At 36.1% G+C, this 27967-nt stretch overlaps 2 protein-coding genes across 4 annotated transcripts in view; both read right to left on the reverse strand.

The window, feature by feature from the left end:
• Positions 1–1672: 1672 nt before the first annotated feature.
• LOC117411527 (kelch repeat and BTB domain-containing protein 11-like) lies at positions 1673–10783 on the reverse strand. Of its 2 annotated transcripts, XM_034019158.3 has the most exons (3): positions 10627–10783; positions 10143–10220; positions 1673–8778 (listed from the first exon to the last, which is right to left on the reverse strand). In XM_034019158.3, the coding sequence occupies exon 3, from the start codon at positions 8411–8413 to the stop codon at positions 6167–6169; it is 2247 nt and encodes a 748-aa protein (XP_033875049.3). In that variant the 5' UTR covers positions 8414–8778; positions 10143–10220; positions 10627–10783; the 3' UTR covers positions 1673–6166. The 2 variants fall into 2 exon arrangements, with proteins under 2 accessions (XP_033875049.3, XP_033875048.3); XM_034019157.3 differs by having other exon boundaries at positions 10143–10783.
• A 5790-nt stretch (positions 10784–16573) lies between these two features.
• Positions 16574–27967, reverse strand: part of LOC117411363 (rho guanine nucleotide exchange factor 10-like) — an 88154-nt gene continuing 76760 nt past the window's right edge. For both annotated transcript variants that reach the window (XM_034018747.3, XM_034018746.3), the window contains exons 28-29: positions 20014–20136; positions 16574–18838 (exon numbers count right to left, since the gene is read on the reverse strand). In XM_034018747.3, coding sequence (XP_033874638.3) covers positions 18336–18838; positions 20014–20136 — 626 coding nt within the window. In that variant the 3' untranslated portion in view covers positions 16574–18335. The remainder of the gene's footprint in view (positions 18839–20013; positions 20137–27967) is intronic.

A 27967-nucleotide genomic window follows, 5' to 3' on the forward strand; every position in this document is an offset into this window, starting at 1 on the left:
GCTTAAACTGCAGCTTTTCTTGTCTCTGAGTCTCATTTCTGACGCTATCCTGCTATAATGGGGTTTTACTGTTTTACACATTCATTGACAAAGTGTTCTATATATTGCAATTTTTTTGTGGATGTTTTTACTATGTGCAAAGGACTATGTTTATTTAGTTTATTTTTGCAACATTTTTTATTATAGTAGCTGCAGCAGTTGATTTGTTTTACATTGCTTAAAAATAAGTAAATGATAAAGTTTAGGGGTCACCTGCAAACGGAAATTTTAAAGTTTGTATGCATTTTATCACATGAATAAAAAAACATCCTACATTGTATGAAGAGGTTTTTAGACCTTTCCCCCCCCCCCCATGTAATAAATATACATGTAATAAATATACTTCCAACTTTATCCTTAACATGTTGAGCAGATACTGCATAGTTCAGCATGTGATAAACAAATGGCCAAATACCACAACGTTTTGGCCATAAATGTATCTGTGAAGACTGCTCATTTGAAAAATGTTTTCCTACAGTACTTACCTTAAAACGTTTCCAAAAACGTAGTTCATGAGAAATAGTTTTTCATTGTTTCTTACTGGCAGTAGTGTGTGATTGACTGAAAAGAATGTAACCAAAGTGTTTTAAATGTGTGTTGCAGGATATTCTCGAAGTGTTGTTGAGAATCTCAGTACCTCACCAATAAAAGGGTTCATCGTAGATCTTGGGTTGTGGAAAGACAGAGTCTTCTTGATTTGGGTTTTTGACAGTGGTTTAGCAAAATTTGGATTCTTTATTCCTTATGCGCACCTGGTAAGGCTTTTTTTCCTTCATTTTATTTTTGACTAAAAGGTGTCCTGACACCCTTAAGATGATTTAAGCAATAGTAAGTATAATTTTGAGTTACAATATATATTGCAATTAGGATTGCTCAATTAAACCGTGCTGTTTCACATAAAACATTTATTTTACCTCAGTTTCCAACGGAATTACTCTTTCAGAAGTCCCTGACCACATTCCGGCACCTCCTTAAGACTCACCTCTTCAGACAGCACCTGTAGAACTCCTCTGTTTTTCCACTGGGACACTTATCACCCTTCCTTAAATGCACTTTACTTGCTCTTATCTGCCCCGTTTTACTGCATTTAATCCTGTACTTCAGAGTACTGTAATCTGCCAAGTGTTTAATCTGTAGTATTTTGTATTTAATCATATCCTGATGTAACTATCACTGACACTGTTATCTGCTGTATTATTGAATTGTATTTTGTCACACTTGTACTTGCTTGAACCAAAGTCATTGTATTTATCTTGCTCTTAATTGTATTATTACTTGTACTGTGATACTTGAAATGTATTTGCTTACGATTGTAAGTCGCCCTGGATAAGGTCGTCTGCTAATAAATAAATAATAATAATAATCAGAAGAACTGAATGCAGTGGTTTTAAGTCTACCATGGATATAATATGGGTATTTTTTTATTATTTAATTTAGTTTTGTGATTATTTTTGCAAATGACACTGAAGCTGTTAATTCAGATTAACAAGGTATTTCCTATACATTTCACTTTCTATAAGAAAAATAATTATCCATGCTTGATCATAATAGCACAACAAGAATACATTTACATAATATTTAATGTGTTACATTTCAGGAGATCAAGGCAAACACACCAGTATTTAGTAGAACATGATTTTATTGAACAGATTTGTGAATACAATTGTCAACGGAAGACATAGAAATGACAGCGTTGTATTGATATGATATTTGGCTTCTTGTAAGGGGGAGATGGAGGGATATTGATGTTAGCACAAGAAATATTGGCTAACTGGAATACTGGGGATTACGTATCATTGGGGCTGTCATTTTTTCTTAATATTTGTTATGTGTGTTCTGTATGTTTATCTATAGCAGCTTGTGCTTTGAGCTTTATGCTTCTGTCTGATTTGCTCATTTGTTTGCAACAACACTGACTAAAGTTTTAGTGTTGAAGCTGACAAATGCCATTCCATTATTTTATTAAATAGTAAGTAGCTTCAAATTTCATTTTCTTTTTACCACACGGTATGATATCGAACATCAGAAAAAGGTTAGGGCACAGTAAAAAAAAAAAAAATTAAAAAAATAATTTGAAGTTATTTACTTTTTAATCTAAACTTACTCTTTAATCCTCAAATTGAATCGCGGGTGTGTTGACTTGGTAAATTTAACACTTACTGTAGTAATTTGGTTCGTAACTCAAGAAAATATGCAGTAGTCATTCAGTAGGCAGCAGTGTGGAGTAGTGGTTAGGCCTCTGGACTCTTGACTGGCGGGTTGTGGGTTCAATCCCCAGTGAGGGACACTGCTGTTGTACCCTTGAGCAAGGTACTTTACCTAGATTGCTCCAGTAAAAACCCAACTGTATAAATGGGTAATTGTATGTGAAATAATGTATAATGTGATATCTTGTAACAATTGTAAGTCGCCCTGGATAAGGACGTCTGCTAAGAAATAAATAATAATAAAGTACATCATGTAGTAATTTAGGTGGATCATTTGTTACATTGTTATGTTTTCTTTTGTTTGTTATTCACACATGGACAGAGAGCTGCACAGTATGTAGAATAGGACAATCTTTCAGCAACCAGAACTGTAAATTGATTCCTTAGCTACAGAGCAGAATCAGAGGCAATCAGAAGAGATTTCTCCAAATGTTTCCATCGTTTGACAAGCTTTGGTTTTCAGCTACATCAGGGCTGCATGTCAGTTTTACACATTTAAAAAAGGACACAAACAGTAAGTAATGTTGCAGTTCAGAATATTTTAGTTTAAAAAAAATGTAAGCATTTATTCTGTTGTTCAGTTTTATGCATTTGCAAATTGTATCAAATTGCCCAAATTGGCAATTTTGGCAGATTTAGAAGTTATATTTTTATTGAAAATGGAGAATAAAATGTATATATTTTATCTGTAAGTATGAATGTATGTTATCTATTTCTGTGTATGAAATATCCTGAACCTTAGCAGAAAGTCAGATACAACCAAAGTCCTGAATCTATTTTAAACAGTTAGAGCACACGTTTCTAAGTTGATCAAATCCATTTCCACTACAGCAGTACATTTTGACTAAGCAATCTGAAACTTGGTAGAAAGTCAGACACAACCAAGGCCCTGAACACTATTTCAATGCAGTTGGATCACAATTTTCTAGCTGTCAAAAAAACACACACAGATGCAGAATCAGAATATTTCTTATTAATTATTTCTTGTGAAGTCAAATGATTTACAATGTTGTTGTTAATGACAAGTTAACTGAAAATAAATAAATTATAAAAAAGGCAAGCTCATTACCATATACCTCTTATTTCTGACACCTGCTTTTTGCCACGGCTGTTAAAAAAAACAACAACATAGAAGCCAACAGTAAAGAGATCTATGACACGTCATTATTATAACATTATTGGTCACTAGATGTCAGGTTTTTGTTTTTTTGCCTATACATGAAAGATTATGAAGAGGCACTTTTACTGACACTGTCTGCAGTGTAAGAAAAGCTATTAGCTAATCCATTAAGGTCAACACTAAAAATGGAAGTGCTTTCTGGTCCATTACCAATCCAGTGAGAAAAAATTGAACACTAGAAACAGTCAGTTAGAGAAGGGCATAAATACAGTAAAGTGCTGTCATGGCATAACCGTGAATTCATCAGATTCATGAATTATTGAAATAGGATCTTTAAACAGCTGACCATTTATAATCAAGTAACATAATTATCCACGACAGAAAATCTCTGATCTGCAACATGTATAATGCTATCTTATAATAATGCACGTGTATTTTTATAAAAAAAAAAGTAACATTAGCATGCACATTAATTACTGGCCACTAGATGTCAGGTTTTTCAAAAGCAATGAAAAACCAAGAGTGAGTGTCACATTTAAATGGACATGGTTTCTGTTTCTTACCTGTACTCAGCATGGCTGTCACGCCTCGTGACCCCACTGGCTTTGACTTGCTTTGTGTACTGCTTGGCCCTGGTACAGTATTATTTTGAGTAGTTTTACGTATAGCAGCCTCTGTCTGTCATGGAACTTGTATTCGAAAACTTGAGAACTTGAAATATATATTTTTATTTGAAATGGCCAATTCTAGAACTGGTCTGACAAAATATCCAGGAAATCCTTACCAAAACACATTCAATTCAAATTTATAGCATAGGCATGTGCTCTATGTGTTCATTAAAATACCTATAGACACCAGAAAAAGGTTGAAATTTGATCATGTTAGGTACAAAGTAAGAAATAGTCTAAATTTTCTGTTCTGTGCCTTAAATCCCACCTACTGAATACTAATGGGATTTATGTTGCAGGGAAATGTTTTGTCAAAGAAAAATAAAGGACATAATATAACAGTAAAACATGCCACAGTAAATAGATCTATTCATTAACTTAAATAAATTTAACTTCAGCACAACCATTGCTGTCTTAATTCTTGTTAAATAAGGTTCAATATTTCAGCAATTCACAAGCATGAATATGCCTATAAGGAGTTTCATACAATTTTATTGCAGCAAACAGTTTGAAAGCCATTGTTGTTAACTGTTAATAAATACAATAGACAATTACAAAGCATTTGCCTGTGCAGTCAGTAAAGCTGTTTTTAAAACTTTTTTTTTTTTTACAACACATTCAGTCCAAAACTCAAAACGCAATTATTTACAATGCAATATAATTCAGCTAAGTGTGGTAACATTTTACCACTGTCAAAAAAACAACATACATTTTCAGCATAACACTTCTTTCAAAAGTTAAATCGCTACATACTGAAAAAAGATACTTGTTATATGTCTTTAAATCCATTTCTGGTTCAACCTGGTAAGATAAAGATTTGTACTGTAGCTGCAAAGTTAAATATTGTTTTTTTTAAACAAACACAAATTCAGTTTTAGTGTTGAAGAGGTTATTTCATTCTATTGGTGCAGCCCTAGCTTATGAAGGTGGTAAGCACATACAAGCTATTTATTGAAATATCTGTTTGAAGCTGCAAAAGTGCTCCGTTTGTCACAAAAATACATATTTTGCAAGAAATACCACCTCTCTAAAAAGACAGAAAAAAGGCAACAGAAAAAATAGTAACATAAATGAAATTGCCATAGTCACAAAACATTTACCACCATGCTACCATGTTTTGTAAAAGAACAAAGACAAATGCTAATGTCACAGAACTAGCCAGAAACAACTAAAAGAAACCACTTTATTGAAACCCCTGGGTTATTTATGTGAAGCATCTTAGCCTTTTTATTTGTTTTTAGAAAATAACATGAGCTTACAACTCTGGGAAATGCTTTTTTGAATATGCTCCTCTGTCGTCATCTGAAATGACATTTTAGCAATATTACTGTAATGCAGTTTTCACCCCTGCTTTTAGGATTATAAAATCTATTTGTGTCACGTTGCCTATTATCCCAAATACAAGGTGACTATAAAGTCTTTGGGCCGATTCACTGTGGTAAACATGCAATGCACTGAAATCTGGCAGGTCTATACTAACTGTTTAAAATAACCGCCATTTGCTTTGAGAAACATTGCTAGCATCCTACTGTCTGACAGGTTTTGTTACTCTGTGGTGAAGTTTTTCTTCTCTCAGCAGCAGCATAATGATGTGACCAAGTGACTTATAGCTTCAGCTTATACTGGCATCACGTTTAATAACCTTTTTCTCACAGGTTATATTTGCATAATTCATTTCTGGAAATGGAATCAATTAAGGTGCGTCTTAAAACATGAAAGATTTTCATACTCTACTGGAACATGTCAGGATCCCCCCCCCCCAGCAAAGCAGGATCAATGCTGTTTTAAAACTAATACCATCTAAGTAAAAAACGAACAACAACAAAAATCAATGAAGCAAAACACGATTACATAACAATAATGTACATATTCTGTAGTTAGTAAAGTCAGTTAATGGGTCACAGTGCATTCCGTTAAACCAAGGAACTGTTATTAAAGAAATGTACTCCAGAAATGTATCGCCTGCATGTCAAAGACGGTTCTTCAGTCGGCATGCATAAGAAGCATTCAACATTTAAATTGAAGTTACAAACATTACACCCCACCCAAAATACACAAAGTTAAAGTACATAATGCAACACATTGGCTCACATTTCTGTATAAAACTGTCTTGGTACCACACCGCAACACCATTATGTGGTTTTATCGGACTTCTCAGGAAGGCTGAGCATAAAGGGAAAGAGAACCCCCTTAGCCTCAAAAGGAGCTTTAAGCTCTTCTGGTCGAAACTGTGAGGTGTCCTCCTGCACAATAAACTGCAGCGTGTGGGATTTGTTTACACAGTAAATGCAGTTGCCTATGACTGCGCATCTGAAAGGCAACGGGTTGCTCTGTCTCAAAGAGGCGCTGTCGTTCCACAATTTCACAATGGTGTTGTATTTGAATACATTGACACCCTGGTCACGATTAACGTCAAACCTATAAATAAAATTTTTAAAAGCAACCATGTCTGTCGATTTCTTTCTGCTGTTGTTGTACGGGCATTCCTGCCACTCGTCTCTTTTCGGGTCGTATTTGAGAAGGCGATAAAAGAGAGACCCTCCCGAAACGTAGATCTCTCCGTTGCAGGTAGTTGCTTCATGCGCCACTGCAAATGCTCCTTTAGGCAGGGGGGCGACAGGGCTCCATCTGTCGATCCTAGGATCGTACTTCTCCACTGTGAACAGACATTCACCCCCTATTGCATACAGATAGCCATCCGCCGAGACCAGTTTCAGCTGAGATCTAGGTTGATTTAGTGGTCTAATTTCGCTCCAGTTATCAGTAAAAGGGTTGTAGCAAAACACTTTATCCGAAAGCTTCCCTTTGTCGCCGTGTCCCCTTATTCCACCTGCTATAAAAAGATAGTTGTACATGGTGCAAATTCCACACCCCTTTGTGTTTACCTCCTCTGGCATCTGGGTCAATTGTCTCCAGTCTTTAAGTGCTTCATTATAGTAATAAATCAAATGATTTTCCTCAAAAGAAACTACAGACAATGGACTCTGTGGACGGCTGTTATCTCTGCTTTGAGGTCTGCTGCCGACACGGTCGTAAACATCGTTTATTTCAGCCACCATTAGGCATTTTTTCCCTTCCATTCTTGCTTTCAGAATCAAATCCCTCTCAGATCCCGTTAAACGTCCATATACAGCAGATTCCCTTAAAATCTGCAGAAAGTTATCACTCATAAATCTGTATGCTGTGTCTTTCAACTCATTTAATCTTTGCTTTTTGGCTATGGTTAAAATCTCATAGCAGTTCTCCATCGTTATCTGACCCGCCATCGTGTTCATTGCAGACTCTACTGCGCAGGAGATTTGCAGAATTTTAGCCCCGGTAATGACCTCTACCACATTCTCTTTGTTAACATCCATTCTGGAAGAATATATATAATCTATGAGAACCTTTAAAGTTGTATAACTTACCCCTTTCACTTTCAGAATATCTCTTGACAGACGTGCTTTGAAATAGTCACTTTTCTCTGCTAGAATGGATTTGTGCGCCCGGATTTTCTTTCCAGCCACTTCAATCACTAAATCTGGCTCTTTGAAACTATACAGATTTCTGACTCCATTTCCACTTTCCCAACGTCCTTGAGTTGTTTCCAGGTTCGTATTTCCTCGTATTGTTTCGAATTCGCTCCGATCACTTCTGTACCCCGGACTGACCAAATGACCCAACTCATTTCTGGGCTCTGTTCCTATTTCGACACAATAAGTAACAGGCGCTGAGGTCCCCTCCTCCTCCAACGTAGCCTTGGCGTTATTAATTTGACACTGACTTTGAACAATTCGGGTTTCTTTACTTAATGAAGTGCTCCTTTCCGTTTCGTCTTTGGTTATGGCAGAAAAACATAAGGAAGGGCTCAGACTACAGGGCACTTTAGTCTGTGCGCCGCCGTTGCTTTCCCCTCTCATTCCATTCCTACTAATCGAATTATCCCGGCCTTCAGCTGGGTCAAGTGACGCCAGTTGAGAAGTTCTGGACAGTTCATGTTCACCCACACCTGTCGGACTATCGTGTGATGTAATTTGCAAAGTTTGAAAATCGGAATTCTCCTGAAAAATCGCCCATGCCTTTTGGTTTATATTTTGTTCACCGCCAGTGTTTCTCCTATGATATTTCTCAGTGTCCAAGTCCTGCTGTCTCTTCACAGCCGAGTCAATTACATTACCTAACATTTTGCTGGTCACTCTGGATCTCTGTCGACAGCTTGCCTGGGTTTCTTGCGTTTCCGTTTCTGGTACATTTTCAATAGACTCCTGTTTCAACACAGCACTCTTGCTTAACTGATCACCCCCTTGAGTGACAGTGGGTGTGTCAGCATTTACATTTTGAAAACAGAACCCTTTCTCTACTACAACCTTTGTAGTCGCACACCCAGCTCCTTCGTTCATAGTTCCTTCATCCAATTTAACCTTTTCAAATAATACTTCTTTACAGTGGCTTTTCTGAAGGTGTGGATTTTGCACTTCATAAAAATGCAAAGGTTTATTCTGCAAATTGTTGTGTTCTTTTGCTTATTGGAAGTGTGTGCATCACAGTTTCCCAGTTAATGGAGGGTAATGCATGACTGTACAGCGTTTCCCAGATAATAGCCAATAATGATTAAAGAAAGGTGATTATCAGTCTGCACCTGCATGTATAGGTGACTGCTTGTGTTTCTAAAGTGCTTTGTGATGGATCAGTCTGTACATGAATAGTCATGTAGGTCCAGTCTGAGTGTTCAATCTGTGAATCCAGTCACTCTCCAATCAGTTGTCTGTGGAATAGATTAAGGTAGAACACACAATAAATAATAGCAACTTTGGATTTTCAATTAATCCTTTAAATATTGTGAAATATTACGCATCATATGAGTTGAACTTATTATCTGGCAGCAGTGTGGAGTAGTGGTTAGGGCTCTGGACTCTTGACCGGAGGATTGTGGGTTCAATCCCTGGTAGGGGACACTGCTGCTGTACCCTTGAGCAAGGTACTTTACCTAGATTGCTCCAGTAAAAACCCAACTGTATAAATGGGTAATTGTATGTAAAAATAATGTGATATCTTGTAGCAATTGTAAGTCGCCCTGGATAAGGGCGTCTGCTAAGAAATAAATAATAATAATAATAATAATAATAATAATAATAATAATAATAATAATAATAATAATCTGCAGGCACCAAGATTAATATATTTCAATATAATGTTGTGTAGTGACTCAGGGTCAGCTGTAAATTAATGACATTGGATATTTTCTGATTCTAGCAGTCAATCACTACTTGAAAACGAGTTTTCCTTTCTACATGACTTATGATAAACATAAAATTGCAGGAATATCCTTGTAATACTGGAATATTAAATATAGAATATTTCAGTATTTTTTTAACATTCTCTTATCAAATAATACATATATTTTTTCCTATAAGAAAACAAATATTTTGAAAACTGTTTACTCTATATAAAGTATACAGTATCTGCCGTATAATATTTGATTTTGTCTAATTTTCTCTGAGTTTCATCTGGCCTTGGAAGTACCAGTGGTTATTTTGTGCCTGTATAGAACGGCATATTCCCTCAGTTATTATACGACCTAACAGTCAGGCCACTACTGGTTTCAATGTAAAGTATTTTGCTTTGTCCTGGTGCTGTTTGGCCTAGAGATTAATGCACAGAAAGCAAACAGTTTTGCTAGCAGAGAGACAGTCAGTCATGTGGACTAATTCGCTTTGATGGAAAAGCATCCCCTCTGCCGATTTGTTCAATTTACTGTCGCTTTCTGTAATTGCTAAAGAGATGTGCTGCATCAGTGTTTCCAGATGTTTCCATTCTTTGTTAAATATATAACAATAACATAATATTAAAAGATACAGTATGTGTTTCACAGTTAAAATGTTAAACGTCTATAAAAGTGCAGCACTCATTAAAAATGACACATAGGAAATGTGCCAATAATGGGTTAGAAAACAGTACTTTGACTATAAATTATGACAGAAGAAACAGTTTAATAATAATAATAATAATAATAATAATAATAATAATAATAATAATAATACAAAACACCGGCCACAGAGCACTGATAATACCCATTACTATATATACTGCCGCTGTGTGACCACTAAATAATAAATAATTTGTACTTACGTGCCATTCTGGATGTTACTATCATAGCAGCAAGCCCGAGTTCCTCCAAAAACACTCCATTCTACAAGGCGCGTTGAACTTAAAAAACAAATAAACAAAACAAAAAACACACATTTTAGCTGACCACAAAGTACACGCTGGCATGTATGAAGTGTATAAAATAGTTATTCCTTGTCAAGGAAATCCCTTTGGATACAGCTTTAAACCCAGTCTGTTGCTGGTTTGCGATCCAGGGAAAGAATTACTTGTGATTATTACAACAGCCGTAAGGCTGATGTAACCTGCAACAGATTTAAATCCGTGCCTGCAGAGCCATTTGCTTCAAGTCCAGGACAAAAAAGCAGGGCTTGTCTGTTTGTTTTAGCTGTTTTCAGGCCAAATCCAAGGAAATGAATGCATCCATTTCAATGTACTGCTTCTTGCTACTGTAAAACAATGCATCTCTCCATCATACTGTATCCAGATGTGCGGCAGAAACACCTACCTTCTGCCTAACAAAAGATATTCAGCATCTGTCGGTTTTATTGTGTTTTACTCCGAGTTCTGCTTAGTTAGGAAAACTAAATCTACTCTATTGTTTGATGCACTTTGTAGCTACTGTTTTTATGTCAAATTAGGGGATAGGCGATTATTTTACTAAATCCCACCTCTTATTAACCCTGCACGCAACACAAAGCTGTCAGTGCAGTATAAAGCAACGGGGCGTGTCTTCCTTTAAAATGACATTCCTGTAAACAATAGTGCGGCTTCAACAAGGGGGTTATTCATGTGCATAATATAATATCCCATAAAAAAAATAGTTTCTGTATGTGTAGCATGCTGTATTTCAATTGAATTGCTACTTGTATTTGTTGCAATGCTTCAATAATCCCCGATTTACCGTATAGTCTACCTCGGTCCCAGAACCTCAGGCGGTGTTTCGGAATTTCCCAATAATAATAATAATAATAATAATAATAATAATAAGTGCTATATCATGTTTTTACTAATTAGTCTACATTCAGTAACACTGTACGTTTGGCTCTCTAAAACGTGGTAATGATTTGTTTATTTTCATGTCCTTTAAAATTTAAATGTGAAAACACGGCAAATGTAAAATATACTTTTGTGTTAATCACATGCAAGATACATGTGTTATTCAAATGGCATCCCTGACATGCATTCTGTAACATATAGGACAAAAGGCTGTGTCTTCCTGATGAAAGTAGATCTAAATAATGACTCAAAATGGTGGACTAGCTGAAGCAAATACTTGTTAGCAGATGACTATCCCCCTCAACTCCCTAAAGAAACAGACATCTTGTAAACTTGAAACTTGGATTTACATTCTAATGACAGTGGTGGGTCGTGTTTCTACTAAGGTAGATGGGATGCAATAGAGTAATATAATATAATATAATATACCGTTTCAGTATTCTAGGAAAGCAAATGCAGAGCTGGGAATGAAAATACTGTGTAATTATAGATGAGTTACTTTTGTTACTATGCCCATATACACAACCACTATGTGTAATCAATAAGTAATTTTAAAGGTAATTATTTATCCAGGTACTTCAAGTCCATAAGCTTTAGAGTTTTGAACCTAAGGAACATAAATGTACATTATTATACTTTTTTTTTTTTTTTTAATAAACTATGATTGAAAACAATTTTTTTCTGCTACAGTTGTCACACAGTATTTCATGTACAGCTCATATTTGTCTTATTTCTCCAAAATGTAATACCCGCCGACAACAACTAGCCAGGTTTGAGATAACAATGTTTCATAAAGTGATAACAATTCAATGAAAAATATAAAAATTAGAAGAGCCCATTTACAAGCGGCAAATGCTCAAAAAACAGTGATTCAAAATCCAAACAAAACACAGAAAACCTTTGTGAATAGTAGTCAGTCACTTTTTTAAAGAGAGAAACAAGTTCTATAGGCCCCTTTTTTCCGCCCCCATTCCCTCAACTGCGCTTGTGTAACAAAGTCTCACTGGAGAAAACCCTTGCTGATACCCAAATGAAATGAGTAAAAACACACAGAACAGACTCTTCATTGAGAAACGAAAAGTTGAAGAACTGGGCCCGATAATTTCATCTTCATAGAGAGCCTGTAAACAATTATCTGTTGAGAAGGAAGAGTCGATTGGTCCCATATTGCGGAGAAGAGAGTTCAAATCCAATGCCCAGTTCTGAAACAAAACTGCAGCATTTATAATAAAATAATATTTTTAGTAAAGTTTGACCCAAGCAAAGCGACTGGTACACAGGTCTTCAAGGTTCTCTCTGAGGAACTGGCTGCTCCTTTGCATGTTTGTTTCAACTGACTTTGTGTATTAACACTATTCTGTTACAGTGGGAAGTTGTGACCGCTGAACCATTCTTCAGTGTTGTCAAAATATCACTTCATTATTATTACAGACCAGTCTCACATGTCAGTGGTGTCCAAGATTATATGCAAGATGTCTTCCATGTACTATCTGAGCTATCTTTGGCTTCCATGTCAACGACAGCTCTCAAACATAGGATATTCAGCAGTACAAAAAAGAAACTTAATAGATAATCAATTTAGACTTGTGCATCAGTTTACACTATCCTTAATAAAGTGGTCTGCAAATAAAGAAACACATTTGATGCGCAACAAGAAACAGTAAAAGCTCAAAACAGATAGTTATGTAATAACTGGTGAGCAATGTTTTCAGTGGGCTCATCCAATTGATAGTTCCCGTAATAACCGGGCGCGCTCATTAACACCAGCAACAGAGCGCGACAGAGCGCTAGCTGCCAAACAAAGGAATTCCAACTGTACCTCGCATAGCTGAATAACTCACTCTCATAGACCAATTACTGTAAGCCCCCCACAAAAAAACACAGAACTTTAGAACTCTGGCTGGAAAAAAATGCTCACCAGAGATTAAAAAAAAATCCTGCATGCGATAGTGTGTGATACATGAGAATTTAAATTAAATCACACACTACCCCATGCATTATTCTCTATGTGTCATAGGTCTGTCATATTTCCAAAGGATATGTCAATAAATAAATTGACAGTTTGTTAATGCAATTAATGTTGCCAATGCAATCAGTTGTCAGATCCAAACATTGACCTTGGATGGTTCAATAGTCATAACTGACAATGTGGGCAATACACCTTCAGGGCAGAGAACCATTGATTCTTGCATACTGTCATGTTCAAAAAAACACATTTGGAGAGGTTTAGATTTATGCAATGAATAGGAAAAATACTTTTGATCTCTGCTTGGCCTTTTCTTAAGTACAATAACCTTAACACAAAAACCAGAAACACACATTTGGATATCCATTAGCACAAAGTATATACTTTTAATTGCATACAATTTAAAAGGTCAAAAGGGTAATTGCAGTCCTGGTCTGGTTAAATATTTTACGTGTGTCGAAGTTGTAGTTTGAATGGATAATGGAATTTTACATATCCTTGCATGCCTTTCCCATTAGAACGTATTTCAGGAAATAATCATTTTCCTTCCTTTTTTTGGAAGGAAGCAGATGGATTAATGCTTAGTTAATTGAAAGTTGCATTAAAAATGATTACCTTTTTTGGTACAGAAGAATGTGCTTGCTATTGAATATGTATATCGCTTTATCTGTGTTCTTGTATAGGTACAGGATGCTCAGTATGTAGCCAGTACATATAGTGCTTGTGAGCAGTTCAAATATTTTCAATGTGGGTTGAACCTGAAAGTAGACTATGGTTGCCGTCCATTCAGATTTGTGACAGATTTATTTTTCAGTCCTCTATATTTTGTTTCTGATTTAGTGTGATATCAGGGAAGGTGTGGTTTCCAATTGTCAAAGTTACACCATCAGCATCAGGGCAGTCTCAAATGTATGTAACAGACCATTCCAGTGAGCCCTGGTAGGTACCTACTGCAAATTATGTTTTACCAGGTTGAAATCAAAACAATAGCTTTTTACAGGGGGCTCAATACACAAATCACCCTGAAAAGGAATAGATCCGACTTGAATGTATTTAAAAAAAATGAATAAGTAACAACCAGCCAGTACTCTGAACAGTAAACCACGTTTATGTGCAAACAGTGAAAATGTGGCAATAAACAGACATTTATACCAGAGTTCAAAGGTTGCAAATGTAGAATGTTAAATATATACAAATAAGGCTTTACACAAATGTTAAACACATGCTAGCAAAGTGTTAATAGAACATGTTCTCTAAATCATGTACATTGCAATGAAAAAAAGGCAGAGAAATATATATATAGATACATTAAAACAAATTGCAGAATGTATTTTATCTGACACATGCTTACCAATCAAGCCTGCCATGTATTGGATAGATTACAAAACACTAAAATGTCAATGTTGTGCAAATAGGCAATTGTATTATGTGTTTCAAGGCATCTTTAGCAAGGAGTTAAAGATGGAAAAGTAAAATGCCATGGTATTTAACAATTTACACACTTGCAAAAGCATGGTTTACAGAGTTAACAAACATACCGGTTATTAAAGAAGATACAAATAAAGCAACTGATTATATTTAATTCCTTTTATAAACAAAAACAAAACACACAGGAAACCACAGTCTCATTATTACCATATCACGTGGCTCTCAGGCTTTATGAAAAAGTCTCTTTTCAGAACTGCATTACAAAAAAAAAAAAAAAAAAAAAAGGTAATATAACAGATTCAATCAGGGTACATCTGTAAGTTCCAAACATCCTCCCCTGCCCTCCCAAAAGAACAACAGAATAAATCAATATCACAATGGGTCTATTTTAAATGAGCTAAAAAAAAAAGGAGGAACTGAATACTGGCATCTTTTTTTTGTGAACCTCATTTCACTGTATTTTGATTGTATGTTTTAATGTTATTAAGACGACATAAGGTGCGGTACGAGGTAAAGAGAGTGTCGGCACTTGGGTCTGCCACAGTTAAGATCATTAAACTAGACCCCCAATGTCAATGTTTCAAAACCTGGAAATAAACCAAAAACAAGTACATGTCAATTATATATATATATATATATATATATATATATATATATATATATATATATATATATATATATATATATATATATATATATATATATATATATATATCAAAGTATTATAATAAAGTATTCTTGTTAAAATTAGCCTTAAAATGACACTTGACCAATAAATGAAAATGAAGGATTTACCTTTTGGGGTAAGAGTGCTCCATTTATCAAACTACACATGAACCAATTACCAATTAGAACTGACAAGACCATACATCTGGTCTGTGCAAAAACAGATGTAATACAAAATTAAACCACAGGGTACAAAACCATTAGATGTAGGGATCTCTAGTAAAATAAAGGGATTAATATAGAGTTGCTTTCTTGGTTTTGCTTTAGGTTACTATCAAGTCAAATTACCTTATGTTTGAAATCTTCCAGTGATATTGTCAATATTACTGGAAGGGCGTTTTAACTGGTTTATTTATTACCTGCTGAGCTGCACACTTTGTACAGTACCCTGCAAGCTCTTTTATAAGGCAGGACTTCTTTTTCCTTTTAGTTTACCAACTTTTAACCAGTCATATTTTTTTTCAGAGGCCACTAGAAATTATATTTATCAAATTCTTCAAGTATATGAACATAAGAACACATAATAAACAAAATGTGTATATTTATAATCCCTTAAACCTTAATACATGCAAAGTCCCTCGCTTTTGTACTGGCCAAATCTTCTATATAGTTAAAAATAGTGATCAACACTCCTCATTTCAGGTAAGATGTATTTTGGCATGGGCCATTGCAATACACCAACAAGAAACATTTGAAGAAACAGAAAACAATGTGTTAGTTGTGTTGACGTAAACCATGTCAGATATGTGTATTATTATTATTGTAACTGTATAAATGACTGGATAACAGGGAAAGGGTATGTCAAACTGCATACAGGAACAGTATGTAATATGTTTAAATTAGAAAACCATGGGAGACATTGTGAAAAGTACATACTTTACAATAGCATGACCTCATGGTTTAATCACTTAAGGGGTACTTAAATTACCTTTAAATTGCTGCCTTCCATGATTGTTGAGTGTATCATGTAATACAAACAACGGGAGAGTAGTGCTGTATAATGTTAAATAATGCTTCCCTTAAGGGTGTATTGTCCAAACAAATGTAATATCTTTTCTCGTATATCACATTTATTTTCTAGTTCTTTTATTTATTTTTATCAAAAGCACAACATATAGTTGAAATAACTTCCACAAATCTTACCCTAGGGTTTAAAATAAAAAAAAAATTTTTTTTTTAGCTAAATTAAATACAAATGCAAATCAGAACTATGCCATAGTACACCTTGATTATGGTATTAAATAATACAACATATATATAGCAGTGTCACTATTAGGAGGCCAAAGAAAACACAGTCCAATCAATTAAGCAATGTAAATACTAACATTAATTGGGCTTTATTTTTTTGTTTTGATATTAATCTTTATGAACAGATTTACATGCAAAGTAATTATATTACATACTACATTTATATCTGAAACAACCAGTATATGTAATATAAAAGGCCAAGATGCAGGAATATAGATATAGGAATATAGTCGTCCCCCCCCCGACAATACTCCATATCAAATACATGTGTGTGTATGTATGTATGTATGTATGTATTTATATATAAAGATGTCCGACGCTTTTTAAACACTGAGGTGGTAAACTATATTCCTTTATCTTGTTTAGTTCATTGTACCCTTACAGTATATGGTACTAAAAAAAAAGCCTTTAAGCCAACAGTAGCACAGCCATCATTGGTTTAATTCCTAAAGTGAGTTTTCTAATAATAATAATAATAATAATAATAATAATAATAATAATAATAATAATATAAAAGGTTATAAAAAGTATATCAAAAGTTAGTCTATCTTTGTAGAAAACATTATCTGGAAAGTGAAAAAGCATAGTATTCTTTAATTAATTCCTTATAATGACCAAATATTCAATGCAAAGCTATCAAATCCCATTTTTCTACCAAGAATCTTAGTATTACAGACTTGAAAATTACAGTTCCTCCCAAAACACATATTGCACAACTATTGGTTAGTGAGTCGGGCCCTTAGCTTCCAGCTGAGAAAAGCAGTATCATACCCAAGCACAAAGTAAATGAAGTACCATTTTAAAGAGCTTGCAGCAGGGCGGTAGTAAGCCCTGCTGTTTAAATATATTTCTTTATTTTAGAACGGGGTTTCCCCCTCCGCCCGTGTTATTTTGTATTTGTTTATGTATTTATTATTTATGACGGCGAGGCGCCGTGCGGTTTTGTTTTGTTTTTTTAAAAACGTGTTCTGGCAGAGGCGAGATTAGTGCATGTCCTCTGCCAGGAATAATTAATAACTTCGTGCAGAAGGTGGCCAACTCCCAAATTAATTAAGTGATTAATATGTTGCTAAATCGGGAGATGGTCACCTGCATAAAAGCCTGCAGCTCACTGCACTCAAGGTGGGAATTCAGAGGAGGAACGAGAGAGTGAGTGGAGAATCAAAGAGCTAAAACTTACCGTAGGTTCAGTGAAGGTGATTACCCAGCCTGACCAGTTTATTTTGTGTTTGTGATTATTTTTGTTTAACATTTTTATTTTGCTCTGTGAGCAAGTGTTTTTGTGTTAAAAATATCTGATTTATTTTTGTATTTAAATAAACGGCGCTGCCGCGTCTTAATATTATTTTGAAACTGCAGTGCCTGGTGTCAGTGTTTTCAGTTCCTGCTTCTGTCTGACGTCACTGCCCAGCCAGCCTGTCACAGAGGTACAGTAACGTTATTAGAAAATACTAAATAGGTATGAGTATTTGAGTTGGCAATGTTGTCGTATACTCACGCATAACATTATTCAAGCCCTGTTACACATTGTCCTGTGTTTTTTATTTTTTTTAAATTTTTTTCTTATATTAAAATGTAGAGGCAGCATTTTTAAACTGTGATTTGTGATCCTTCTGTGCATACTGCATTTGTACATCAACCGAACAGGTTTAAAAAGTATGAATAATAGCACGCCCCCAGATGTCAACAAGAGTTACTGGCTAAAGATAGATCCTATTAAAAAAGATAATGTGACGCAATGGGGTAACATGAAGGTATTACACATAAAGATCTTGACTGTATGACTAGGTCACAGTGATATTTCAACGTAAGCAAACTCATCCCTTTCTTTCATGAAAGCAGAATATGTTTTATATATTAAGCAATGGAATTTGCCAAACCATGATTGTTGACACAGTCTCATCCTGCCGCTGTTGCTTTGATTTCTTATTCACTCTTCTGTGGCCTAACCCCCCAGAAACCACGAGCACAGAACTAACTGTCATCTTTTTGGATCTTTTGCCTCTGTGTGAAAAGCTTGGGTCATTCAGGAGCTCATAAATAGTAGCATCCTCCGGCCCGTGTTCGAGCGACACGTGAGACAGTGCCAGAGACCCTGAAGAAGACGACAGGTTGCTTTGTTGAGCAATGGACCTGGTCGAGCCTCCCAGCCAAACCCCTTTGTCTTTAATGATCGCCAAGGAAGAGGACAATCCCTCGGGGCAATCGTTTCTCTGTTCTCCATCTTTAGCTTCCGGCTGGGATGAAGCACTGCTTATCGATGTGCTTCTCTGCTTCTTACTGCTCACGGCTCCGGCCATTGTGAGGAACTTCACAGGACCGGTGTGAGCATGGTACGAGACCATTCCCCTTCCTGTATAAAACACAGTTCAATTAAAAAGACAAGCAGCGTCCAAATGTACAGCAAGGAAGGTCTACATAAAAAAAAGAACAGCAACTCGCTGTCACTGGTTTCAGTATGAATATAACAAAGACGGTATGTTAACTATGTAAACTAAATATGGCTGACAGTCTTATTTTGAACTGCTACAGGTAAAGTCAGCATAATCTCTCAATGAAACGGCATGTTCAAATGATTCCATCACCAATACAATTATCAGACCAGCAGCTGTTTTCACAGATAAAGTCCCAGGAAGTTTATAAAGCTAGAAGGATGGCAATATTCCAATTATTCTCTTTTTAATGGCACACCAGTTCCCTAATTCCCTAATTAACTTCTCTTTCACCACAGAAGATAATTGGAGTCAGTGTATCCCTTGCTACTATAAACTAGAACATATTATATAAAGTATATATTTTGATTGAAAGCTATTTTAAGAAATCATATGTTTATTATCCTAAGTAGCAATTTAAACATGATACAGTAAAACAAACAAACAAACAAAAAAAAGAAACAAAAGCTTTTAAAATAATTTAAGGGCTTATGAAGAGCCAAAATCTACTGCCTTACTGTAACAAAAGTATAACATAAAAAGGAAATAAATAAGAAACTATCTTGAATTTAGTAAGAATCATCACACTTGTAATACTGGCAGTACAGCTGCTATTGCTTTATGTTTACAATGGCTAGACAAATGATTGTGTCTTGGATGTAAAACAGACATATTACTTCTGTGAATGGCGTGTATATCTTACTCTTCTGAGTGCCACACAGGAAGAACACAAAGATTCAGAAGACAAATAAAACAGAACTGAGATGTACGCCAAAACCTAGTTATACACATTGCCATAGGCTATCGGGGAACACAATACATTTCAGAGATGACAACTGGCTGCATTTCTACAGCTGCAACCAAGACAGCCTGCATGGGATAGAACCCATTCAGAACAAAAAGTAGAGACATTTATTGTGTATGAGATGATAACCAGTAAATAATGAATGCTTTATAAAAACCCTATATGCAAACATTGATACTGAAGGGTTGTAATGTAAATTTCCAATGTTGCAGAATCCAAAATGCTTTGTTTTTTTTTATTATATGCCAACCAATTAATGTTAGAAAAACACAACGCAACACAAAACCTCACCTGTTACTTTGGGTATGCCTTGTAATCGAGGGACAGGCAAAGCAACAATGATTCCCAAGTTAGTACCAACCATCAGCAAACCATGACACACCAGGAGACTGGTCACTGAAACCCTTTGCTGACCTAAAAAAAAACACAGGACACACATTCACATAACTTACAATTCATAAAGAAAATGGGTATGCGTTTTTGGTTTGTTTGCAAAGTTTGAAATACTGGGCCCTTTCCACAAAGTTTTAACCCAGGAGTTATTTTAGGAATGTTTTTTTTTTAAGTCAGTTGTGTGACAACAGTCATGAATACCAAACTGTATTAAAACCCTCAAAACTGAAAAAAAAGGTTTCTCATGCCATGAGTTAAAGTTTTGTGAATAGGGAGCATTAAACGTCTCAGATGTAATACGGCTGCTAACTTATAAACCTCTATTCAAAGTATGAGCTGTGATCTCAGAAATACACTGCAGTACCTAAAAGGAGTCCAATGTTCCTTGCATTATAGATATAGCTGTCATAAGAACTACACGTCAGGGAAGAAACAGTGCAATTGAGACACTGATCCAAATTGCAACCTCAGGAGTAAAAAAAGGACATGCTTTTTTGGGAAATAAACTTAAAAAAAGAGCAAACCAAACCTTAACCAGCAACTTGGTAAGAGTATGAAATCTCTCAGTTATGTGAGTCTCAAGTGTAAAGCACCACTATGGCCTCAAAAGAGCTCTCTAACATGTATTTTCTTTAATCACAGCTAGTACATCAGAGTGTAAGCACTAATCTTTCCCCCTGTAGCACCCTGTCCCAAGTGCATATAAGAAATGCATTCGGGAGAAATACAACTTAGAACACTAAATTACTATTAAATAGTGCAGGGACAAAAACACAGGATTTTCATGTTCGCATATTCGCTCAATTTTAATATTGGTTCATTTTTCAAAAAGTAATAAAAGCCATTATATTGCTCAGAACGCAGGCAGAGACAGAACAGCAGCAGGGACAGGAGGGCGTGGCCCTTGTGTGTGTGCCTTTATTTTACAGCAAGACCTTACAATATGCGACATGTTAAAATAGAAAATTATCCCAGGAGTAAAGAATAAATTGTGTAGGCCTTACTTTAACCCAGTGAATTAACTACAAAACAAAGGATGCCAAATAGCAGTTCAAGTTAAACGTTGTTTTGTTTATTCCTGAAATAAATAGAACATAAAGTTGACAACACATACTTTTTTTTCATTCCTTGCCATTGCCATTTCTTCACAGTAAACAGTGTCCATAGACATGTTTTCATAAAGTAATAACATGAGGTTTACTTGTGCCTTTTTGTAGGTGAACAAGCAAACAAAAACTGAAATTTAACTTTAAACACTTCTATAATCTGAGATCTGTACTGACTATCTGGCGTATGCATGATCCTGTAGGGGAGGGGTCGGGAGCGCTGTAGGATCTGCCTGTCAATCATGGGGATGACACAGAGAGGTTGGGTGTGGGTGTGTTCTCTCCCTCTCTCTGAGTGGTCGGGAGGCAGGCCTTGTGGGGGTGCCTGACCAATATAACTGTGCTTTAATATAACTCAGCCCCGCCCATCTAGGAAGAATAACAGTGACAGTCCTGGTCGTGGAGAAACTACGAAAGGACAGGCAAACGAGGCTGAGGAAGACAGCCAACCCGGAAAAGAAAATAAAGAAAATAATCTGTATTCACGTACCTGTATGTCAGGACGTGTGTAGTTAGCAGGGAAACCCTGGACAACCTCATATAGTATAGTAGGAGAATAACAAAGCGCAGGCTGAAGACCCGAGCCGTACGGGTAGCGACGGTGGGGGAACGCAGCAAGAGCAGCACCTATTATTTTGTAGTTTTGTTAGTGTTTTATTTTCCTTTTTACTTTCACCCTTTTGTTTGTACTGTTATTTTGAGCACCTACGTGTGCACCACTAGTGAACGGCCAACCTTTTACCATTGCTGGTATTTGGTTGTACTCTGGAGCCAGTGCTACAGTGCCACGTTGTGGCGTAAATAAATCTGTGCGCCAATTGGCGTTTCCAACTAAATTTCTGTCTTGCGTCCAGTGAATTCCCACCCCCTCCCACAACTTCAAATAAAACAAACGTGTAAATGGCATTGTAAAGTGGAGGAGAAAAAAAACTCAGTTTTGATTCTTGTTTATTACATTCTACATAAAGTCTCAACAAAAAATATATAATATATACAATCTATATAAAAATCACTACACAATATTTTTCAGGAAGTTGGGCACGGTTTAAGTGAGGCATTTCTGTCCCATACATATATATATATATAGATATATATATATTGTGAGATAGAGGGTTGTGAGAGACAGCAGGGAGGGGGTTAAAACCTCCCTGCAATAGAAATGCACCGTTTTGATTTGTGTTGCTTTATTGTTTCATTTGATTTTCTAATTGATTTCTTAATTGTCTTATTGTTTTGTTTAATTGTTTTATTATTAATTATCATCCGCACCTGGGCGCTATTGGAAATTAGGCCCAGGTGCGGGGTTTAAAAGGAGAGCAGGCAGTCTGCTCTGGCCTGCTAAGTAGAAGGAGGCAGAAAGGAGTGCTCTGCTTCCTGGCAGTCCCGAGGAAAAGGTATAGTGCAAACCTGTGTGGTTAAGTTTTTGTGGAACAGGGAAACGGCTTAGCCGTCCTGTGGTAGTTAGGTTCCTGCGTGTGTAGTTAGTGCTCAGAAGAGCTAGGTGTTTATTTTGTGTGCTTTGTTTTCCTTTTGTGTTTATTAAAAAAATAGCGCAACCGCGCTGAAAAAAATCCATTTGAGAGTCCTGGGTCGTATATATATATACACACACACACACACAGACGTGCTCAAATTTGTTGGTACCCCTCCACAAAAAACGAAGAATGCACAATTTTCTCTGAAATAACTTGAAACTGACAAAAGTAATTGGCATCCACCATTGTTTATTCCATATTTAATAGAAATCAGACTTTGCTTTTGATTTTTTTATTCAACATAATATTGTAAATAAGAAAACAAATGAAAATGGCATGGACAAAAATGATGGGACCGCCAACCTAATATTTTGTTGCACAACCTTTAGAGGCAATCATTGCAATCAAACGTTTTCTGTAGCTCTCAATGAGACTTCTGCACCTGTTAACAGGTAGTTTGGCCCACTCTTCCTGAGCAAACTGCTCCAGCTGTCTCAGGTTTGATGGGTGCCTTCTCCAGACTGCAAGATTCAGCTCTTTCCATAGATATTCGATAGGATTCAGATCAGGACTCATAGAAGGCCACTTCAGAATAGTCCAATGTTTTGTTCTTATCCATTCTTGGGTGCTTTTAGCTGTGTGTTTTGGGTCATTATCCTGTTGGAGGACCCATGACCTGCGACTGAGACAGAGCTTTCTGACACTGGGCAGTACGTTTCGCTCCAGAATGCCTTGATAGTCTTGAGATTTCATTGTGCCCTGCACAGATTCAAGGCACCCTGTGCCAGGCGCAGCAAAGCAGCCCCAAAACATAACCGAGCCTCCTCCATGTTTCACTGTAGGTATGGTGTTCTTTTCTTTGAAAGCTTCATTTTTTCGTCTGTGAACATAGAGCTGATGTGACTTGCCAAAAAGCTCCAGTTTTGACTCATCTGTCCAAAGGACATTCTCCTAGAAGGATTGTTGCTTGTCAATATGCATTTTAGCAAATTCCAGTCTGGCTTTTTTATGTTTTTCTTTCAAAAGTGGAGTCCTCCTGGGTCTTCTTCCATGGAGCCCACTTTCACTCAAAAAGCGACAGATGGTGCGATCAGAAACTGACATACCTTCACCTTGGAGTTCAGCTTGTATCTCTCTGGCAGTTATCCTTGGTTCTTTTTCTACCATTCGCACTATCCTTCTGTTCAATCTGGGGTCGATTTTCCTCTTGCGGCCGCGCCCAGGGAGGTTGGCTACAGTTCCATGGACCTTAAACTTCTTAATAATATTTGCAACTGTTGTCACAGGAACATCAAGCTGCTTGGAGATGGTCTTGTAGCCTTTACCTTTACTATGCTTGTCTATTATTTTCTTTCTGAAATACTAATTAAAGAAACTAATTAGTTTGAAATATCACTATAATCCAATTATTGATTATCTTTTCTAAGGGGTACCAACAAATGTGTCCAGGCCATTTTAGAATATCTTTGTAGAATAAGCAATAATTCATCTCTTTTCACAGCTTCTTTGCTTTACTCTATGACATACCAAAGGCATGCAAGTATACATGATAAAATAGCTTTTAATTTCATCACTTTTCAGGAGGAATAAAGCATTATTTCAATGAGCTGTAAGGGTACCAACAAATTTGAGCATGTCTGTGTGTGTGTGTATATATATATATATATATATATATATATATATATATATATATATATATATATATATATATAATATATAAAGCAGGGCCCTACTAAATTCATGGTACATTTTCGTAAATTTCACGGTCATAAATAACATTTTAAAAATCTTAATTTCATGTGGTTTCAGCTATTTAAAATCTTAAATTTCATGGTGGTGTAACAAAGTATGAACATGTAGTTAAAAACGGCAAAAAAAAAACATTTAAAGCCCTTAAGTTAACAAAAGCATGTGAATAACAAAGTAGAAACACTAAAAGAAAATGAAACAAATCCAGAGGATCGCTCATGATTGTTGAGTTTCTGTTTCTATTTAAAAAAAAAAGTTCTGGTTTTAAACATCACTGTATGCAACAGTCACTCAAAAACTATTTCGGAAATGCTGTTTTTCTTCATTCCCTGTCTCTGCAGTGTAAATACCTGTCTGTATTTAGACACAGCTCTCTGCATCCACGGAGTTTGTTGGAATTGACAGACAGTGCCGAGCTAGGGACGGGTCTGTAGCTGGACAGTATATCCAGAGACTAAAAAAATAGAAACCGTGAAGTCTCTGAACTTACTGACATACTTATTTATTTATGACCTATTTCTTTCTTTCTTTCTTTCTTTCTTTATTTATTTATTTGTCCTGCGGTGCTTTTAGTGTATTTTTCTACTCATACTACTACTTGATATATATTTGCATTTTCCAACACTTCAGGGACAAAAACCAAAATCAACAGTGGAGTAGGCAAAGGAGTGCTCAAATTTACTTAATAAATTTAGTGAGCGATTTCAAGACCTAAAATCGAAGGAACTTGAATTAAACATTTTTGCCACTCCTTTTGATGTTGAAGCAGTCGACGTACCTCAAGACGTTCAACACAAAATAACTGAACTGCAAAGCAACAGTGAACTTCAGGCTAAATATAACAACCTGCCTCTGCTAGAATTCTACAAACTGTATGTGGGTGCAGATGAATTTCCAAACTTGAGGAGACACGCGCTGAAAATTGCATCGCTATTTGCAATAATAGTCCTAATTATTTGACTTGATCCGCTGCAGTAATGATTGTAGAACTTTGATTTATTTGGTACACATTTTAAAATGTAGGTCTAATTTAACCTCGCCTGACAGTACTACCAGTTGAAATCCGTAGGTCATACTAAACCTGCCCCGGATGCCAGTGTCTACCAATCAGTGAGTAGAGCCCAGTTATTGGCTGTTGTCAAGTGTCAATCAATAAATCCTGTCCAGTTCATGATAAGCTTTCTTTTTTAAATTGAAACAAGCTAACATTTGCATCAGGAACCTGTAACAGTACATATAACTTCATTGGATTTTGGTGCAGGGTAAAAAGTACACAAAACAGAACCAGATTTCACGGTGCAGAATGAATTTCACGATCAGTGTCACGTTTTTCAAAAGATTCTGACTCGCTCTAAGCAGCATAACGTGTTTTTGTTTGTGTTTTTGTCCCAGATGGCTTTCCATAGAGACAACTATGCGTGCACGCACATAACCTACTTTTTGTTGTCTAAAACTTGTAAAACAGAGGCTCAAGAACTCCTGTGTTGAGCCTGTGAGAGTGTGTGTGTCATATATATATATATATATATATATATAATCTCACATATCACACAGAGATCTTTTTCATTTGCCTTTTTTTTTTAAACTGTCATGCAAATTCTGGTGAGATGGTAAATAAATGCAAGGTATTTTTGTTATTTGTAGCGAATACGAACATCTGATTTTTATATCTGAATACATGTCAAATATTTGTTTGAATATTCGTTTGAATATTTGTCCCAGCACTACTATTAAAGGATTTCTAAATTAAGTCTGATGATTAGTATTCCTTATGCCTGTCTATGAACAGCTGAGATGTAATACATACCAGGGTACCAGTAGAGAGTACATTAAAAATCACTTGGTCCCATTTTCTGAAAGTAATAATAAAAAAAAAAATACCTTTTCAAAATAATAAATGACAGTATGCTGGTTCCACATGCATCCAAGGTACAGTTGTTTTACTGCTCCATCCCGCTGCCCATTTCAGAAACACATTCTTTCATAAGGCTATTTCTCTGTTTCAAACGAATTGGTTAGACTGAGCCATGTAAAAAAGAAGATTAGCTCTCACCAACTTTAGCAATAACAGTCATCTGACAGCAGGATCAGCAACACATATTGGATGGTGAAAATAAGTTCATATCTGTAGGCTTGCTTTACTAGATGAGAGTTTTCAACCACACATTACCTGCCACGGTGTAGCAGCACACATCTGTAAATATAAAAAAAAAAAAAGCACTAAAGCAAAGACAGTGCGCATGCAGTCTGCATTTTCACTGTTTAGGGGTTAGCGGTGGGGTTGTAGGTAGGTTAGATATGTAGCAACATGTTTCGAATTTTAGAACATCACACACATGACGTGGTTGCTAGACAGCGTAATTTCCTGACACTGGCTGTGCTGTGCATTCCATACGCATGAGACAGTTGTCCCAGGCAAAAAAACAAAACCAAAAACAAACAAAAAAACACTTTCTGTGCTCCTACTACTACTACCGTGTACTTCCTTCGTTAAAAAAAAATGGCTACTGCAAACAAAAGAAGGAAAGTGGATGTGGGGTGTCGTGTTTTTAATGAAAAACTGACACTTTTTTGTGGAGGTGAAATGCAAGCCCGTGTGCCTGATTTGTGGCGATGCAGTTTCTTGTCATGAAAAAATCAAATCTAGAACGGCACTACAACACAAAGCACATCAAGCAAGAAGAACTTCAGGGACAACTGCGTGCCGACAAAATTAAAGCATTTAAAAAGAATTGTAGTTTTTACAAGACCAAGAAAAGAGCTGGACAGCGTTGTACAAGCAAGCTGTGCGGTGAATGAACTTATTGCAAAAAAAACTTAAGCCTCCTATAGAAGAAGCTGAGAAACAAATTGTTTGAGCTTATCTCTAGCAGAACAGTGTCAGATCGAATTCACTGGACTTGTTGGCCTGACCAAGAAAGAAATGAATCGCCTCAGCCTTGATCCAAGTAAGCTGATTGTGTGTCACTGTATCATTCACCAAGAGAATCTGTGCACGCAGTCCGTGAGACTGAACAACGTTAGGTCTGTAGTAGTATTGAACCTTAACTTTATTAAAAGTACAGGGTTAAATAGCCGCCAATTTAAAGAGCTGTTGAAAGACCTTGAATCAGAATATGGTGATTTAGTTTATTATTGGGATGTGCGATGGCTGAGCCGAGGGCGCATGCTGAAGCAGTTTCATGAACTGATGGAAGAAGTGAAGCTTTTCATGGAGATGAGTTGAGTGACCCCAAGTGGCTGTATGACCTGGCATTCATGGTTGACATAACGCAATACCTTTCGGAGCTCAATTTAAAATTGCAAGGCCCCAGCTTCTTACCTCCCTGCTTTCAAATATAAAATTATTTGAAGCAAAGCTAAAGCTGTGTGAAAAGGCAACACGGTGCATTTTCCAACACTTCAGGGACAAAAACCAAAATCAACAGTGGAGTATGCCAAGGAGTGCTCAAATTTACTTAATAAATTTAGTGAGCGATTTCAAGACCTAAAATCAAAGGAACTTGAATTAAACATTTTTGC

The sequence above is a fragment of the Acipenser ruthenus genome, chromosome 6 (genome assembly GCF_902713425.1).
Source record: "Acipenser ruthenus chromosome 6, fAciRut3.2 maternal haplotype, whole genome shotgun sequence".
Classification (NCBI taxonomy): domain Eukaryota; kingdom Metazoa; phylum Chordata; class Actinopteri; order Acipenseriformes; family Acipenseridae; genus Acipenser; species Acipenser ruthenus.

Coding starts and splice junctions, on each gene's coding strand:
- LOC117411527 (XM_034019158.3), bottom strand. CDS start 8,413: ATGAACGAAGGAGCTGGGTGTGCGACTACAAAGGTTGTAGTAGAGAAA.